General features: G+C 40.8%; 1 protein-coding gene across 1 annotated transcript; it reads right to left on the reverse strand.

The window, feature by feature from the left end:
* Window positions 1-5,349: 5,349 nt before the first annotated feature.
* Window positions 5,350-15,370, reverse strand: zgc:154093 (uncharacterized protein LOC777623 homolog). The gene is made up of 2 exons (XM_054601774.1): window positions 15,238-15,370; window positions 5,350-7,851 (listed from the first exon to the last, which is right to left on the reverse strand). Exon 2 carries the CDS (start codon window positions 7,280-7,282, stop codon window positions 6,371-6,373), a length of 912 nt encoding a protein of 303 aa, XP_054457749.1. The 5' UTR covers window positions 7,283-7,851; window positions 15,238-15,370; the 3' UTR covers window positions 5,350-6,370.
* Window positions 15,371-15,670: the final 300 nt, after the last annotated feature.

Genomic DNA, 15,670 nt, shown 5'->3' on the forward strand with positions numbered 1-15,670 from the left:
TGGGGTTGCCCCGCACTATGCCAAACTGCACAGCCGCATCAAACGTCTCCACCGTGATTATTGCTCCTGCTATGCGGCTAAAATAGGTCAGGTGCTCTACCACCTGCACCCATAAAATAATGATTTAGTTGTGGTGGAAATGGGGAGAGACGAAAAATACATGGAGGTCGTTGAATTTTAAACAAAATGAAACATACTGTAAAGCAGTGGCTCTCAACTCGTTTCAAGGACCCCTAAATTGATACATGTTAGGTCACAGAGCCCAATTTGATGAGATTTAGTTTCATGACCTCCATCAAAAAGATTTGGGTTGTTAGATATGATTAACACAGGAATTCTATAGTTTTCAACCAAAGTGGGGGAGATAAACAAGGAAATAGTGAAACCTATATGATCAGTATAGTCACTCTCATGACTCCTACTCACATTGGACTCACTTCCATAGCAAATCAAATATTGAAAATAAACTATCCCCCATTTTTCTTGGGACCCCCTGGAACTCCCTCAAGAACCCATGGGGGCCCCGGGACCCTTGATTGAGAACCACTGCTGTATTGGAGGGAGGAGAGCACTCCAGCATTTCAGACAGAGTGGGCAATTGTGCCTTTTTTTAGAAATGTCAACAGTCATTCAAACATCATTTTCTGACAGAATCATGCAAGTATCTGTACGTTTAACTTTTTTCTCATTTAAATGCATGCAGGTTTGAAAGTGGGAAGGAAAAGTGTGCTTTACCGGTGTGGGCATGGAGTACTCCACCCGCAGCCTGTCATGAGTGTCCACGTAGACCACCATGGTTGTGATGGATGTGTCCTCAATAAATTGATCCAAAGCCCGCTCATTTTCATCTGTTAACAACTCTCTGGGTACACCACAGAGAGTCAGCAAACGGATAAACGACTTCAATGGAGAGAGATGAAAGGAGGGGTCCAGGGAGAGAAGGTTGAGGGAGAGAGACAGGTGGTTATTTAGGTGGATAACACCCCACAGAGAAAAGTTTCACATTATATCAATGACCAAGCTTTACCTGACGAATGGTCTTTAAATATTCCTCATCCATTTCTTTCAAAGCTCTCACCTCGACGCTTTCTTCTTTCTCTGTGCTTACCAAATTGGAAAATGTAAGTAAACAGAGACAAACATACTGATACACTGAAATATACAATATCCAGTTAAATGCACACACTAAGACAGTGGTTCTCAAATGGGGGTACGTGAAGGCACTCCAGGGGGTACGTGAGATTTTTAAAAAATATATTTAAAATTAGCATCCATTCAAAAATCCTTTAAAAATTGTTATTTAATAAATATTCAATAAAATATAAGTGTAAGTTCATAAACTGAATGTAATGCAACAATGCAATCTTCAGTGTTGACAGTTTAATAAATCAGATACTGATGGCACAGTGCTGTGTATTACATTACTATCCCTATTTTCATGGCTATAATTCTACTGTAATAATTGCTGCTGTTATTATAAGTAGTCTTATTATATGAATCATTTATGTCATATACATTGAATGTGTTGTATCTAAGAACTGTTATGCTGTTCATTCTGTACACATGACATCTATTGCATTCTGTCCATCCTGGGAGAAGGATCCCTCCTCTGTCGTTCTCCCAGAGGTTTCTTCCTTTTTCTCCCTGTTAAAGGGGTTTTTAGGGGAGTTTTTCCTGTGCCGATGTGAGGGAAGGACAGAGGAGGTGAGGGTCTAAGGACAGAGGATGTGAGGGAAGGACAGAGGATGTGAGGGTGTAAGGACAGAGGATGTGAGGGTCTAAGGACAGAGGATGTGAGGGTCTAAGGACAGAGGATGTGAGGGTCTAAGGACAGAGGATGTGAGGGGACAGAGGATGTAAGGACAGAGGATGTGAGGGTCTAAGGACAGAGGATGTGAGGGTCTAAGGACAGAGGATGTGAGGGTCTAAGGACAGAGGATGTGAGGGTCTAAGGACAGAGGATGTGAGGGTCTAAGGACAGAGGATGTGAGGGTCTAAGGACAGAGGATGTGAGGGTCTAAGGACAGAGGATGTGAGGGTGTAAGGACAGAGGATGTGAGGGTCTAAGGACAGAGGATGTGAGGGTCTAAGGACAGAGGATGTGAGGGTCTAAGGACAGAGGAGGTGAGGGTTAAGGACAGAGGATGTGAGGGTCTAAGGACAGAGGAGTGAGGGTCTAAGGACAGAGGATGTGAGGGAAGGACAGAGGATGGGTCTAAGGACAGAGGATGTGAGGGTCTAAGGACAGAGGAGGTGAGGGTCTAAGGACAGAGGATGTGTAAGGACAGAGGAGGTGAGGGAAGGACAGAGGATTGAGGGTAAGGACAGAGGAGGTGAGGGTCTAAGGACAGAGGATGTGAGGGTCTAAGTTAAGGACAGAGGATGTGAGGGTCTAAGGACAGAGGATGTGAGGGTCTAAGGACAGAGGAGGTGAGGGAAGGACAGAGGATGTCTCATGTGTACAGATTGTAAAGCCCTCTGAGGCAAATTTGTAATTTGTGATTCTGGGCTATACAAAATAAACTGAATTGAATTGAATTGAATATTACATCTTTTTTTCAACCTAAAATGCTTTGCGCTGGTTAGGGGGTACATCACTGAAAAAAGGTTGAGAACCACTGCACTAAGACACCAATTTATAATTTCCATCGCCCCGTTCTTTGCTGTGAATAAAGCCTTAATTATGACGATATAGTGACAAACCTGCCTAACCAACCTACCTTTGAGTATTTATTGGGTAACGTTGACGTCCTGGGTGTTACAGACTAACTTAAAACTACATTAGCTTAGCCAGCTAGCAGCAGCCGTGACGCTAGGCTAACGAGCCGTTAAGTCCTCCCGAACTGAAATAAGTTCCCCAATGACGACATAAGTTCAACTATTTACTCTTACTTTTTACTTTTTGAAATATATTTTATATGAAAAGTCATTCTTTACGATACGTTACTTTTCTTTGAGCCTGTGTCACTTCCCCATCCATTCAGTCAAACCAGTGGTTTGAGTGTGCACGTCTCCATGGAAACGTTTGGTTGCCTGGGAAACCCCGGAGCAGGGCTGCGTAGTCACGGCCACGGACGAGAGAGCCGTCGTGTGTTCACGCGAGACTTGGTAGGAGTTCACGGGAGTTTACGTTTCTGTAGTATTATCAATGGAAATCATTTCTGTAGTATTATTAATGGAAATCATTTCTGTAGTATTATTAATGGAAATCATTTCTGTAGTAGGAAATTATTTCTGGAAATTATTAATGGAGTATCATTTAATGGAAATCATTTCTGTAGTATTATTAATGGAAATTATTAATGGAAATCATTTCTGTAGTATTATTAATGGAAATCATTTCTGTAGTATTATTAATGGAAATCATTTCTGTAGTATTATTAATGGAAATCATTTCTGTAGTATGGGAAATATTTTAATGGAAATCATTTCTGTAGTATTATTAATGGAAATAATTTGGAGTATTATTAATGGAAATCATTTCTGTAGTATTATTAATGGAAATCATTTCTGTAGTATTATTAATGGAAATCATTTCTGTAGTATTATTAATTATTAATGGAAATCATTTCTGTAGTATTATTAATGAAAAATCTGTAGTATTATTAATGGAAATCATTTCTGTAGTATTATTAATGGAAATCATTTCTGTAGTATTATTAATGGAAATCATTTCTGTAGTATTATTAATGGAAATCATTTCTGTAGTATTATTAATGGAAATTATTAATGGAAATCATTTCTGTAGTATTATTAATGGAAATCATTTCTGTAGTATTATTAATGGAAATATTAGTATTATTAATGGAAATCATTTCTGTAGTATTATTAATGGAAATCATTTCTGTAGTATTATTAATGGAAATCATTTCTGTAGTATTATTAATGGAAATCATTTCTGTAGTATTATTAATGGAAATCATTTCTGTAGTATTATTAATGGAAATCATTTCTGTAGTATTATTAATGGAAATCATTTATGTAGTATTATTAATGGAAATCGTGCTTTATTTTCCAACTGTTTATAGGTTAACAAACCCCTTGCGACAGTCACCCCCTGATCTTTCCGTCAGCTAAAGTGTAAAGAGTTTGCATACTTCTTCCAACACAGAATTTAAAATATTAGAGTATGAGCTTCATTCAGCCCAGCAAAGACATTACAACCATGTCAGCCTCTGCAAAAAGACTGGCCTTTAGAGTCTGAATTCGCTGCATTTAATTACAAAAGTCTTGGAGAAATAGTGCAGCATCTTTTAGCATCCAGGGGCTTTTTTAAAGTGGTTACTAGCGTTTTGGCAGCGGATTTTTTGCACATTTCAACCTCATGTGAAAGAGGAATCTGGATGTTTTTAAGGTCCAGTGTGTACTTATTAGAGGCATCTAGTGGTTTGTGGCAGGTTGCAACCATCTAAATACCCCTCAGCTCACCCCTCCCTTTCCAAGCATGTTGGAGAACTACGGTGGCCAACAGGTAGGGAAAGGTATCTGTAGGATTTTTGTACAACAAGGAGCTACACTTATCAATACTCTGTTCTTAGTCATGACCAAATCATTCCATCATCAGGCTGATCTCGTAGCTTCTTTTCATTATTACGATAATTCAGATCAGATCCAAATGACATTCACCTCAATAATGATTGGGATAGCGTTAAAGGAGATATTGCAATGTAAGACATTTACAGAGGAACCTTTTTTAAATAAAACTTGCAAAATATGCATTGCTGTAATTACTCACTGTGGCCACTGGATGGCATTGCAGCATCTTGCTGTGTCAAAATCCAGTTTTAAAACCTTGATCTTACAGTTTAGATTTATGCTTACATAGTCCATGACCTCACACACATTTGTATTTAATTCTGTTTTTACACATTTATGCATCAAAGCTGTGGCAGGGGGGTATTCCAGCGGAGAAATACAGTTGGGTTTCTTGGCTATGGGAGTGTGTGGGGATCGTGGGAATGTTGTTACTTTATTATATACTGCTAGGTAGCTTAATATTTAATAATTTATTAGTTGATTTATATTATGTATTAATAATCAAAATCTCAAAAGTAACTAAAGCTGTAAGACAAATGTAGTGGAGTAAAAAATAATTTTCCTCTGAGATGTAGTGGAGAAGAAGTAGAAAAATAGCATCAAGTGGAAATACTGAGTAAATGTTACATTCAACCACGGCTCTTAACAAATATATTATAAAGGAAGTGGTAGCCATCAGTTGTTATAAGAATAAAGAAAAAAAAAAAGTTTAAAAAAAATACATATATATATATAAGGTAAATATTATTACTAAACACAATTATGTCTGTTTAAAGAATAGTCCACACAGCCTCAGTTTTCTTTATAGGAACCTTTATTCGTACATTTACAGTGACAGCATAAATTACATTGGAATAATAGGCTACTGTGATAATGCGGACAGTGAATGTTAGAGAGGCCCACATTGAGCCACGACATGGAAGGAGAGTGTTTTTTAAAAAGAAAGAAGAAGAAACGGATATTGCAAAATGATCTAATGCAGCACAATTCTTACAACAACTTTCTTTTAGCATTTTATTTGTTGAACTTCAAGAACAAGCTTCTCCAGTTTTCCTGTGACCGAAAGAGAGACACTGAAACGTTGGTGCTGGCGCTCTCATACGTAAAGACCACTTCACATCACCTACATTTTCATGTTGCACAGAAGGAGAGGAGTTCTTCACATTTCATCTGGCGTTGAAGCGTTACAGTAAACCAGTGAAGATAGTAATATTCAAGCAGCCAAGATGGAGACAGAATATGGCCTTCAGCATAAAACTCTTTACGTTTGCAGTTCAGCTTAGTATGAAGCATGTGCTTAAACAACATCTGAAGTTGTGAGACATTATTTATCAGTAGCTGTGGTTTCCAGGCCGGTGGAGTCCTGCTGCTCCTGGATTTTGTTCACAGCTGCTGGTTTCTCCCAGGTAAGTCTCGACACGTTTAAGTTTGACTCAGTTGAAGTTTTGTTAACCATTAACAAGCAGAACATTCTCAGCATTAGTTAGATTAAGAAGACAATACAATGCTGGTTGTTTAGTCCAAAGAAAAGGGGAATGCGTTTGTGATATGGGGGGCGAGTTTGTTAGCTCGCAGTTTTAAGTGTTGACGAGGTTCAGTTTTGATAAATGGCTCTTAAGGACCAGCCTCTGGCCTTGGCCGTTGCCATGTCGGGCAGCAATGTCCCGACACTTAACAACAGCTTCCATCTGTTTCTCACTTTTCTTAAATCCTTCAATGACCTTTGAACTCAGTGTCTCCTCCACTCCTCCATTCCTTCTGTCCTCCCTTACTATCTTAACAAAGTCTTTATTAACTGTATAAAAATATATCTGTACATCACATGAACATTTCTTCACAACTCGCAGCGGTTGTCCTCGGTCTTGTAGCGGTCCATGATGCTCAGGACGTCCTCCATGATAGACGGACCTAGATCCAGGTTCAACCCCGCCAATGAGTCTGACCGCGAGACCCCGGATGAGACCGTGAGACCGGCCGGGTGGGCGGCGGAGCAGGGCGACTCGCTGCGCTCACTCCTCAGATCCTCGTTGCTCAGGCCGGCGTCCGAGTCCAGGCTGAGGCCCCGGCGGACGTCCAGAGGCCCGCAGGTTTCCGACATGGAGTCCTCGGAGGAGACCTCTGAGAAGGAGCCGGATGAGGGGACAAGCCTGCGGACGGCGGGAGAAAGCGAGATGTCGCGGCAGGGCTCTGATGCCAGGCGGCCCACCACGCCGTTCTCGAAGAGCTGGCTGTGGTTGTCCGTGTGGCCGTTGGCCTGTCTGTGACCCGTGTCCACCGGCTGCTGGTGATGGCGAAAGTGGTTCTGCTGGGAGGCCAGAGAGGGAGGGGAGGGGTCGTCCAGGTGGAGGCGCGGGGGTTTGGGCGGAGCCTGCTCGTGGGCGATGAACACGGGCATGGAGATGGTGGTCTTCAGCAGGCCGGCGGAGGAGTGCTGGTAGTGGTAACCGTTGTAGGCGTAGCTGTGCGAATCCTGTCTCGCCGCCAGGCCGTCGTCTAGCCGCCTCTCCACGCTGTGCGAGCGGCCGTCCTGCATCCGACTCAGAGCCGGCAGCATGCCCATCTTGCCCTGCAGGAAACCCACGTCGCCGAACATGTCGCCCTCCCCTTCGGGACCCACGTGGGCGCTGTGGCGCACGTCGCCCAGCGGCGGGCTGATCATGTCGCCCGAGAGGACGTCACGAAGCCTCAGCCTCTTCCCCTTCTTTGGGGTTGTGGTTTTTAAGTACATTGGCGTCTTTGCCGGCATTTTTGCTTCTGACAGTTCAACGCGAGGTGATTTGGAGAAAACTCTCTCTTTATCTGAGACGAGAGGTACGTGTCCTCCTTTCAACCCACTGGGAAACACCTCTTTATGTTTCGGTGTCAGTCAGTTTCTCAGGAAATGAAGTTGAATGTAGACAAACAGCTCCCAAAGCAAAACTCTCTCGATAAGAAGCTGTTTTCCCCTCCCAACCGAGGGAATCCTGTTGCTCCTCCAAGTAAGAACACAAATATTTAGCTCGGTCAGCGTAGCGATAGCAACCCTGGGGGATGTGCCTCACGCTGTCTTGTGACTCCCGGGAAGGAGGAGGAGGAGGAGGACCTTGACCTCAGATCAGCTCTGTGTGTCTTTCTCTCATGCACTGAAAAGCCATATCCAAGCAAACAGCGGTTCCTCTTCCCCCTTCAGAACGCAAACACGCTCTCGTCTTTATCCCTCCTCAGACAGAAGGGATGAAGGGGATGAAGGATTGGATCTCCTGGCGGGCCTCGCCGTCTGCTGTCTGGTGGGTTCTGTCAGAAACTCCGGGAACGTGACATCAGAACGCTGGAGATCTGTGCGGAGAAAAGAGAGAGACAAAAAAGGCGTCAAGAAGCGGTCAAGAGAGATGGATGGGGCAAAAAGAGGGAAGGGAGAAGGCAGGAGGCGGGGCAGAGATATTTACAACTCTTCTTTTCAGTGAGGACATATGAAGGGAAACACTCCTGAGTGTTTACTGAGAAGGGGTCTGACTGCTCCTAAATGTTTGACTTTTACAGAGTCAGTCCATAATTCAGAGCAGAAAATCGGTCACACATTCCCGAGGGACACCTCAGCTTAGTTAGTGGAAACACAAATGACTGTATTGGAAACAGCCTCTGGCCTCCGCAGCAGCTCCCCTGTTATCAGTGAAAATCTTAAAAGTCTCTTTCCTGAGACAAACACTGTGAATTATGAGACAACAGTTCAGGTCTTGCCTGAAGGCTCCGTGATCTTGCGACCCCATCATCTGAAATATTCCTTTGGTATTTTACTCTAAAGACGTACAAAGAGTGCTCTGCTGTGTGTTCAGGGTTCAGAGGTTGCGACACAAAATTCAAAGAATGCAATGCCTGCCTTTACAAAGAGATAGCTAGTCTTCTCTAGATGACGAGAATATAGAGAGACATTTAAGAAGCGCAATCACTTTCTTTTTGTAGCCCGAGGAAGCATTATATGATGAGCAACGTTCATATTAAACTTCATAAATGACGTATTTGAAGTTTTGGACAGACTTGGTAAGCTGTTTTATTCTTATGTAACTTTTGGATTTTGCAGCTCTAATTATGTCTGAATGCTGCGCAGATCAAAGTGTTCTCGATGAATGCTTGACCATTGTTTGAAAATGAGAGAAACAGAGCGGTAAAACCAGCGTGTAATGATGTTTATCTTGTGACCGTCTGACTCTTAGTGTTTACTCGTGAGCTGCACAGAGCTATGTGTGGACTGCAGGATCGTAAAGCTATCTATTTGTCCCGTCTGTCTAGCAGCACTACAGCGTAGAAATACTCTGTAAGAAGAAGTAGAAGAAGTTTAAACTCTTTCATATGTACAAGTATAAAAGTGTAAGTACCAAAAGTAAAATGGCTGATTATGCAAATTAATGTATATGGATTTTAATTATTGATGCATTAATGTGTTCCTCGCTTTAATGTTGCAGCCGCTAAACATTAATCCTAATCGCTTTATATTGCTGCTAGCCTGAGAATTTCCTCCACTTATCTTATTTCATATTATAATAATACATCATCATTTATTTGTTGATTATATTTTGTATTGTGGATCTGAATATGCAAACTAACTTAAGTTATCACATAAATATAGTGGAGTAAAAGTAAAAATTTTGCCTCCAAAATGAAGTGGATTAGAAGTGTAAAGTACTATGAAAATGTAAATACTCAATACTCAACCTAGGGCCGTGTGTGGCCATTTAACAGTATTGACGATAACTGTGGTATTTAAAATGAGATATTGATATCATGTTAATAATACACATATGATATTAGTTTGTAAATAATCAAACGCCTCCTAAATCATATTTTATGTATAGTTATGATTACAGACTCTCTCTCCACCGTCCGGGTATTTTGAGTCTAATTCATTTTTAAAAAAGGATACAAAAAGCACAGCAAATATGTTTAAGGGAAATTAGACTGTCAGCATTATTATTATTATTATTATTGTTTTTCTATAGATATTACAATAAAAATCATGACGGTGAATTCTTCTGGCCACAAAAATCTAATGCCGTGACAGCCCTGCCTCAAATTAAGAACCTCAAAACTGTGCTACAATTTGATTAAATTACTATATTTCAAGAGAATAGAGTCAGGGACCACAATTCGAACCGTTTTTTTTTTCTTTCATTCAAAAATGTTAACCTAATATGAATGCACAAAAATTTGATCCTTCACTCCTTGCAGTTTATCATTATGATTTTATATAAATAGCCTGCATATGAAGGGAAGCAAAATCCGGATGACTTGTTCAAATCACATGTTTTCTGATCCAGGCAGCCGACAGGTAGGCACTCCAGATACCCAAATGCACAAGCACTAAAAAGTGAGTTCTTCATAATATGTCCTTTAAATGTTAAAACTTTAATCATACTCTTGTGTCCTACCACTCATCTCCCTCTCTCCACCCCCACAATCCAAAGACATCCATCAACCACAAATTAGAAAGAAAAAAGTCTTTCCATCTGACTGTGAGAACATCTGAACCACAGATATATTAGAGATTAAATCTTAAAGAGCTCAGTCTGATTTAAGCCACTGAGAGACATCGTAACACAAATTCAATATTAATGCAGTCACATATCCAAGCAAAGAAGTGGAACAAATGAATCAAAAAGCTGTCAACATAGCACGCCAAATGAAGGGAGGACGTTCACTGTGGGCTCCATTAAAACAACCAGACGACAATAGAACGACCACAACAATTCAAACACACATAAAAGTAACAACAGTGAAGAACTGAACCAGTCAGAAGTGGTTCAGACGGGTGGAGCAAGTCCTGCTGGACATGTCGAAGAGACCAGTTCTAATATATTTAGAAGGTTTTTCACTGTGATTGACTCAGTGAGGGATGATGGGATGTGGGCGACCTGCCCTTCAGCTGTTCTTCAAAGGAGTAGCTCATCCAAAGGAGGAAAACTGAGTCATAAATCGGTGTCTGTTGAAGTCTGTAGACAAAACCTTATCCTTTCATCACCCTTCTTCCTGCTATGAAGTTATTTAGCACACATATGCAAACGGTATTACAACAATAGCTTGGCCCTGAAACGAACACTACATCCCGCTTATTGAGAAGCCAAAAGATCTTGAAATGGAATTTTTTTCTGCAGCCATAATATGTGTTCAGATTCAAAAATAATATTGTATGAGCTGTGCAATTTAGGAGATGTGGAGAGTGATTCCCAGTTTGACCGACAGTAAAATTATCAACCGTTTTGACCAACGATCGTTTCATTTCACGTAAAAAAGGTGAAAAGAATTCTTAACATTTTCTCTTATCAGCTTCTCAAGTGTCACTGATATTCAGCTTTTTTTTGCTTTACATTGTTTTGTGCTGAATATCTTTGGACTGCATTGGAAGGTATTGGACTGACATTGTATTTTCTTTTAAAGGCATTACATTGAATTCCGGGAAGTTTGGTTGACAAAACTGTTGCTTAAATGGAGCAACAGAGATACATTAAGCTGAACTGTGAATGAGTAGCCTTTTCTTTAATGTCAGAGAGGATATTAAATCAATGGTCAGGTAGGAAGTTAGTTACTGAATGAAAATATTGTAATAAGTTACAGTTTCCAAAAGTTATTCATCTCATTTTATTGATTACATTTGGTTTAATTATTTGGTTTACTCTACTAACTCCCTCACATATCAGATAACTTGAGTGCTTGAATTTAAAAATGATGATGTCATGAAGTATAAAGAGTGGAAAGGCTCCATAATTAATTAAAGATGTTATAGATTACACTGAGAGCACACAGGGGAATGTTCTTAGTGTATGGGAACATTTTCGGTTTCACAATTGAGAACACTACAATAGAATTAAAGCCAAAATCAGTCTCCCAGTCATCGTCTATGGAGCAGCTCAAGACCTTATACTTGATGACAGTTTGAGGCTTACTTCTCTGGTTTCTGGCTTCAAGAGAGGGCAGCTCATGGTCATTAATATTGATTGCACTGTTCCTAGGTCATGGATACAACATATTGAATCCTTAATTTAGGGGGTGTTCCCTTTTAAGACGCATTTCATTCAGAATCTTATCCAAAGATGTTTCTTAAGTGGCAACAATGAAAAAGTACTAAAAAAAGACATTAAATATTCCAATTTATGTACTTATCACAATATTTTGTAATTTAAAACATGTATTCAAATACTGACACACACACACACACACACACACACACACACACACACACACACACACACACACACACACACACACACACACACACACACACACACACACACACACACACACACACAGATGTTATGAATATACATAGCCTGACTGGAAGCTTTCCAGTGTCAATGAAGCATGAGTTGAATGTTTGTTTGTCCTACAGTTCAAACTTTAAATTTCCCAGCTGTAATCTGTCTGTCAATCACAAACAGACAAACACACACACACCTGCGGTAGCCAGCATCACATGACTTGGTCTCAAGTCAGACTCAAGTCACAAAGTTGATGACTTTAGACTCGACTTGACAAAATGAAAACAGACTCGCAACTCGACTAGAACATCGATGACTCGTGATTCCCTTGTACTATGAGCCTTTTGGGTTAAAAATACTTCATCAACTCTTCGGCAAAATACTTCATATTCAAGATTAAAGTATGTTATTTGAAGTGTGCCACGAGCCAATCCATTTCCCAATATCTTTTTTTATTTATTTAGTGATTGAGTTCAGTTGCACTTATTTTAACAAACTTGTTTTCACAAATAAATACAAATTTTAAAAACCATTCATAACTTTGTAAAATCCATAATATTTAGTCCGTCATTAAAGTTAAAAAATGTATTACATTTGGTGAAGAGCAGAATGTGACTTGTTTAGGACTCAAAATGCCCGTCTTGACTTGGGGCTTGCCTTCAAAGGCTTCAGAGGTACTTGCGACTTACTAAAAACAATAAGTTGGTCCCACGTCTGGAAACTCGTTCAGACAGCTAGTTGGCATTTTTCTCTCCCCCATGTTTCCCATTTTTTTTTTCTAGGAAGCTGCTGATGATGCAATCAGCCAAGGAGGAGGCTGATCTGACATCTGTTTCTGCTCTCAGGCTCCATTTGCTGCCTACACTGTGTCCGCTACAGCAGGACAGGAGACTCAGAGAGCCACCAGAGAGCCCTGGGATCTAGGACAAACAAATCGCCGCTCCTTTCATTGCTGTTATCCTCCGCAGTCTGTTGCCTCATGCTTAATTGCGCACAGCAGGAGGTTGTTGACAAAAAGCCCTTTGCTTGTCTGCTAATCCGTTTGTTTTTACCATTAAAAAATAAAGCTGATTTCATCTAGATATAGCTGTTTTCCACAGTGAGGTTTCACTATCTTTAGGGCCAGAGCATGAACGTGCCAGATCCTAACAGTCCCTGTCACTGAAAGTGTGAGGTAGCTATTGTTTTTGTAGAGATTATTATTGTGCTGCGTAAACTTGAGTAGCTTGGGATGCTCGAAAGCTCACGAAAAATGGTACACGCAATGATTGGTCTCAATGGTGGCCAGGATCATAGACTGTAAATAAGAAGTGGACGTGGTCATTGTGATGTCACCTATTGGTTGTGGTCTGCTGTTTTGAAGCCTCAAGTTCAGCAATTTCACGGCAGCGACCTGTCAATCACAGTAAGCCCGCCCTAAAGCGTACTCTGCTTTATGGTCTATTTGACTCTAAATGGACCATCATTTACTAAATGAACATTATCCTGTATTGAAGAAGACTTGAAACTACAGATTTTCTCATAGACTTCTATACAATCTGACTTCTTTTTGCAACCAGAGGAGTCGCCCCCTGCTGGTCAGAAGAGAAAACTCAAGTTTTAAGACACTTCAGCATTGGCTTCACTCGGCAGAACTGGATGTTGCCGCTGGGCCAGAACATTATCGATACCTAAAACGGCCATCTCATAGGTCATGTGACAAAATTTCATTTTAGCTACTGTACAGGTGTTTCTTTTTTCCTTTTTACAAAACTCCTGCTAGGGGATTGAAAAGATCCACCTCAAATTTGGGCAGCAAAATCTCAAGACCTTCACGATGCTAATTGTGAAGCTTTTGTATTTTCGTAGTAAGGCGTTGCTATGACGTGTCGGGCAAAATGCACGTTTCGCCATGACACAGGAGGATGTTGAAACTAGTCCGATCTCTCCCAAATCCACACGCTGGATAGGAGTCCGGTCCTAAAGGCATTCTACACTCCCATATTGAGTCATACTCATAGTGCCACCTTCTGATTGTAGGAAGTTGAGCCTTGTGTGACAAATATGATACGATTTACAAGAAATGTTCGTGGTGTTGTCAACACGTGATGTAGAGAACAGTGATACATGTATTCTTCTCCACACTGTTTACTATCAATAAAACTATGATTAAGTGCAAAACCCTGATGAGGCAATGTACTCACTGAGTCATCTGAGGCTGTGATTCACAAGGCTAACATGTGAACAGGTTTCGGATCACATCTCTGTCTCATTGTTTCTCCCACTAGCTTCATGTGAGCATATAAACCAGTGACCAAAAATACAAAGCTAAAAGTATAACCACTGCCGAAGCGCAAAGTTAAAAACACAAAAGTGAGTTCAAGAATAAACTCCAGTTACATCCCCCTCTGTCTCCCTCCCTCCATTACGTAACTACAGCCTGAGATCATCCCAGTCCTCCTGAAGACTCTCTCTCTCATGATCGGTGCAAGTGGAACAAATCTGTCTCCTTTTTTCTAGTCTAATCCAGTCTCAGATATTACAGCACAGCTATTTCCAATCTGGTTATAATGCTATGATGATACATGCTTCTGATTGGCCCGGATGGGATGCTCAATAGTGACCCCCTAACTAACCCTCGGGTTCACCATATTGCACCATTGTCATCAGTTAGCAGCACTGTGGCACGTTAAATGAACTGCTGAATGAAAGATAACATCAGCTCCCCACAGTTATTTCAATCCCGGAGATAAACTCACGGTATGATCAGCGTTATTTTGAATACCGTGGTATACCGGTCCAACCCACAGCATCCTCAGAGGCACTGCCGACCTGTGTGACCTCCTGTCCTCTTTGGCAGCAGTGAGGAGTTTGTTCTGGAGCCCTGCAGGTGCTCTGAGTCACTGAGAAGCCTGGCACAGTTTTCAGATTGTGTAACATTCCACTCATTACTGATTTCCTTCTTGGCGAACGTCCCACAGGAACAGTCCTGTCCCGGTTCTGTAACACCCTAATCTGAGAAATTAGGTAATCACAACCTGGATTGCGTGTCCATTAAAGTCAAATATTATTTAATACAGCCCCATATCACCAATAACAAATGTATGACACCATCTGTCCTTGAAACCCTCACCCAGATTATGAAAAATTAAAAAAATAATAATAAAAAACCTGATAAGGAGCAAATGAGGAGGAACCCGTCATCCTGGAAGGACAGACATAGGCTTAATAGATAAAGACATTTAAAAAATAAAAACATTATAATCAGGTTTCTTATTAAGGCTTTAACAGATTATAATATATTCTTAAATGCGCATAATTATGTTTTTCTTTCCCAGACATGACAAATGAAGCCGAGGCTATTATGTTAACAAATGAAATGTTACACTGGTCAGTTTGTTTCCTCTTTTTGTTTTTCACATAATAGGAAACAGGAGGTCCGGACCGGTTTAAACCCATAAAAGAACCAAAATAAAGACACCAAAAGATGATTTACCTCCAGGTGAACCGTGGCTCCTGTTACCTGTGAGATGAAACCAGACCAGTACGTTCCTCTGACACGGAGCTCGGCTTCTGCGCAGTGACCCTCTCACTGGTGTTATAGTCCTCTGTCTCTGTCTCTGTCTCTGTCTCTGTCTCTGTCTCTGGACGGAGAAAGTTCACCAGAGAGGATCCGCTTCTCACACAAGGAGAGCCGTCAACCAGCTGGAATGAGCACCGACAGCGTCCGGTTTGGAATTTCAAATTATTATTATTATTATTATATTCCTTTATTGATCCCCATGAGGGAATACAAGTGTTACAGCAGCTCAACTACACAGACAATAAATACACATACTATACAACTACACAGACAATAAATACACATACTATACAACTACACAGACAATAAATACACATACTATACAACTACACAGACAATAAATACA

This window comes from Anoplopoma fimbria, chromosome 1, assembly GCF_027596085.1.
Source record: "Anoplopoma fimbria isolate UVic2021 breed Golden Eagle Sablefish chromosome 1, Afim_UVic_2022, whole genome shotgun sequence".
Taxonomy (NCBI): Eukaryota; Metazoa; Chordata; class Actinopteri; order Perciformes; family Anoplopomatidae; genus Anoplopoma; species Anoplopoma fimbria.